Below are 4,057 nucleotides of genomic sequence, written 5' to 3' on the forward strand. Positions count from 1 at the left end.
CCCTGGGGTGGATCCCATCTGGCCCCATATATGTTGCTGACAAGTAGGTTTAAGTTTTTCTAGAATGTAATTTAATCTGGTATCTCTTTATTTTCCAGAGGAAAAGGAGAATCCAGAGCTAAGCTGAAGAGGTCACAGAGTTTTGCTGTTGCCAGTGCTAGCAGCATTAAACAAATTTTGTTGGACTGGTGTCGCTCTAAAACCATAGGATACAAGGTGAAGACATGCTAGCACTTTCAGCTCTCTCTTTTTCAAGAGAATTTGCCTAAAAAGCATACTTGAAAAGTGAACGTAAAACATGCTAGACAATGAGCTAACTTCCTCAAGGTCATCAAGCTTACTGTGGGTAACACAAACACCAAGGTTTGCATGGGCAGCACTCCAAGACAGTCAGTAATTGCATGAGTGAGATTCTGTATGTCTGTCAAAGCAATGCATTAGTGTTTGTCTGAAAGCCTACCTTTTTGTGCTTATGGATGTAGACTTCAATATACACTCACATTTTTTTCTTAGTTGCAGGCTGTGATTTTTCCATGCTCATTATATATGGCAACATCTGAAAAACCAGTACGTGGAGACTATGGCCTTTTAGCTACACAGCAGACCAAAGAGCTCTCTACTGGTATTAGACAAGCAAACTTGTAGTAAATGGTTGAGGTTGAATCACACAGTGTTAGTGAGCTAATTTATATAATGTAACATCAGTGCAGCTAAAAGAATTCAGCAGTTGAGATTTTATTAATTTTACCTGGCCTTAAACTGCAATTGCCAAAGAAAGGAAGTTGTTTTTTTTGGGGGGAGGGGGTTTATGTGTGTGTAATATGTTTTCAAATGTTACTGTAAAATATGCAACATTTTTGCTGAACTCTAAATTACAGTATACTTAAGCAGAACTAGTGAAAGTTACTGTTAGTTGCTTACCAGAATAGCTGGGGTTTGAATTTTATATGATGAGAAAGCAGCATGAGGCAAGAGCCCAAGTATGTTTCTTTTAACTGTGGCAGTTGAGAGTAAAATTAAGCATTTGTTCTAAATATCAGATTTTGCAGTAGGTGTAATTCTTCCTGTATTTCTTCCTATATCTCTACCTATCTGTGTGTAAACAGGCATTGAATTGGGCTTTACTGAAAAGCAAAGCAAGCAAGCATGGTCTTTATCTAGTGTTATTCACAGCCACAAAATGAACTGTTCTTCAGTCATAAATACTTCACAGGGATAAGTGTCCTTAGTTTCCGCAGATACGGAGCTGGTGCACTGGGCCTGCTCCAGAGCTCACTGACGTTGACAAGATGCTTCCCAGTATTCTCAGTGGGCTTTCGATCAGGGACCTTGGCTATGCGTCTGCTTTGCATCCGGGCATTTCAGGCAAAAGGCTTTCATTGCTTCAGCATGCAATTGTTTTCTTGGAATACAAATAATGTAATGGATATACAAAGAGGGGAAGAAAAACACAAAGCCTGTGCTCTGTTGCTTTGGTTAGTGGGAGAGGACAGAAAACTGCAGTGAGCAAAAGCAGCTGCTCTTCCCTATTTCCCTGTGCTGTATTAACACGCGTGTTTTTTTCATCATGACAGCACATCGATCTCCAGAACTTCTCTTCAAGCTGGAATGATGGGATGGCATTCTGTGCCCTTGTGCATTCTTTCTTTCCTGAAGCTTTTGATTATAATAAGCTTGACCCAGCTAATCGCAAGCAAAACTTTGAGCTGGCCTTTACCATGGCTGAGTGAGTATCACATTAGATATCTGTGAAGTGCTTCCCGTTCAGGTCTAATGCAGCTGGGCAGCAGGGAAAAGTTTAATCATTCTTCTTGTAGATCCTGTATGACTAGCTTACATGTGTCATGCCAAAATAAGATAATAAAGCTGTGCATAGAGAATGAATAGAACAGGAGACTTGGTAGTCTAAAATCAGAGGCGGTTTTACCAGGCACAGGATAAGTCATTGGAGTCCTATGTTCTGGTCTTTATCTGTCTTCAAGCAGTACTTGAATTCTGCTTTCTCACCACTGTGATTCTCACCAGCCCTAGCACTGACACACTAAACCTGAGAAATTGGCCTCATGAGCTCTGATTGTACGGAAAAGGAAAAAAACCCTACCTCTCTCTGTGTTTGCTGTTTTTTGTTTTGTTTTTTACAAGATTTATTCTTGAAGTAATGAATGATTCTTAATGAATTTGCCAGTATCAGTCATATCAGAAAGTAACTTACAGAACTGGATTTGCCATTTGCAGTTCCAGAGAAAAGCTTTGAAAATTCTTAGCACGATGTTGGCTTTCCTTATTACAGCTCCCTGCAAAGGAATTAGTTTGGGAATTAGAAGGATTTTATACACATGCATATGTATGTATATATAAAAACATTTGTTGCTTGTTAGTGAGTTGGAAGAGATTCTGTGGCATATTTAGGTGGTTGATCTCTCAAGTAAAACTATGTACAACTCCCAAAGGAAAGTTGCAGTGTTTTTCTATTTTAGTTTCTGTATAACAGTAACTGTACAGGAGAACAGAAGATAGCGTGCACACAACAGTGAGAAATACTAGGTAAGAGGTATCTGCAGAAATGTCTACTTCATAGCTGTGGTTGCCTTTAAACGAACTGTTCTCCTCTAGTGCCGGAAATGGCTCTTCTCTCAGTGATTGCTGTTCACCCCAGTATGAGCTCTGCTGATCAAATTGCTACTTGCCCCTGTGACTTTTCATCCTAGCGCTTCAGCAGTTCTGTGGCTTTCTGCTGGTGCAGATCTCTCTCAGGCTTCTGCTCTCCGACCTGATCATCTGAGCTTTTTGTCTAAGTTGCTCATTCCTTGAAGATACGTGGTGGAGAATAAACAATCCACAGGCACGTGGGCCTTCACTTCACCTCTTGTCTCCTCTTGTGTTTTCCCATTCTTTTGGAGCTTACTATATAATAACAGCAAAAGTCATGCTTTGCAAGCTCACATGACCCTGCTTAGTGAGACCTGCACAGAGGAATGTGAGACTGGGCTACATGCTACAGGTATCAGGGATGTGAATGACAGTTAGTGGGAAAAAACCCAAACCTACAGGGCTTTGAATCAGATCTCAGTATAGAGGAAGAGAGGGAAAGAACAGGAATGTTCCATGGTCACAAAATAACAATCTCCAACCTGAGCCTGACCATTTCATTGCGAAATGAAATGTTGCTGATAAACCTCAGGATTTCTTAAATGCCTCAGTGATGCTAAGATCAGAGCAGCAAATGAATCTTGGAAGTAGTTACAAGTCTTAAATTTAACTACTTATTTGCTTTATCTGTCTTATTATTACTACAGGAAAATGGCTCACTGCGATCGTCTGATAGAAGTAGATGATATGATGATGATGGGTCACAAGCCAGATCCCATGTGCGTCTTCACCTATGTCCAGTCTCTATACAATCATCTACGACACTTTGAATAAAACACATCAACACATCTCCAGCCAGAAGGGTTACGTACAGTATGCTAATGGGAAGAGTGACGTTTTGCAAATAGAACACAGTGTTATTTCTTGCTTTTTGCTGTCCCTTTGCTTTATTCAACTGCGTGGCTGGCAGACTGAAGTGTTGCTAAGCAGTGCCACAAGGTGTGACTCACATCAGCATGTCAGTAATACAGAAGTATGTTTAAAAAAGACAAAAAAAAAGTGGAAAAGAAAATGCTGTCATTTTGGTGCTAGTAGTAGGTTGGAATTTTAATATTCTTGTGTTTAAAGATCACAGAAAGTTAATTTGCTGCTCCTGTCTCTGTTAGGCTGGGGACACTGTTTTATGCAGTGACAGGTAGCTCTGCTACGAAGATGTTCCCTCTTAAAATGCAGGTAAAACGCCACAAGATAGCACTTTCAGTTCCACTTCTCTGCTGAGCATAGCACAATAGCAGATGGACAAGGAAAATTGCCTTCAGCAAATAATAACCTAGAGTACTCAACCACTAGGGCAATATTGCCTCTCCTCCAGCCCCTCCATGCTAGCATGCATGCACGCGTACACGCACATCAAACATACACAAACACCTCTTAAAGCAGAAAGAGAGCAGAGGCTCCTACCTGCTGA

At 40.6% G+C, this 4,057-nt stretch overlaps 1 protein-coding gene across 1 annotated transcript; it reads left to right on the plus strand.

Moving 5' to 3' along the window:
- Window positions 1-98: 98 nt before the first annotated feature.
- Window positions 99-3,517, plus strand: LOC104546609 (smoothelin-like protein 2; the record flags this gene model as incomplete). The annotated part of the gene is made up of 3 exons (XM_010192042.1): window positions 99-216; window positions 1,575-1,726; window positions 3,297-3,517. Coding segments are annotated over 3 exons (397 nt in total), but the record flags the coding sequence as incomplete, so codon positions are not given.
- Window positions 3,518-4,057: the final 540 nt, after the last annotated feature.

Source organism: Mesitornis unicolor, unplaced genomic scaffold, assembly GCF_000695765.1.
Source record: "Mesitornis unicolor isolate BGI_N332 unplaced genomic scaffold, ASM69576v1 scaffold35959, whole genome shotgun sequence".
Lineage (NCBI taxonomy): Eukaryota > Metazoa > Chordata > Aves > Mesitornithiformes > Mesitornithidae > Mesitornis > Mesitornis unicolor.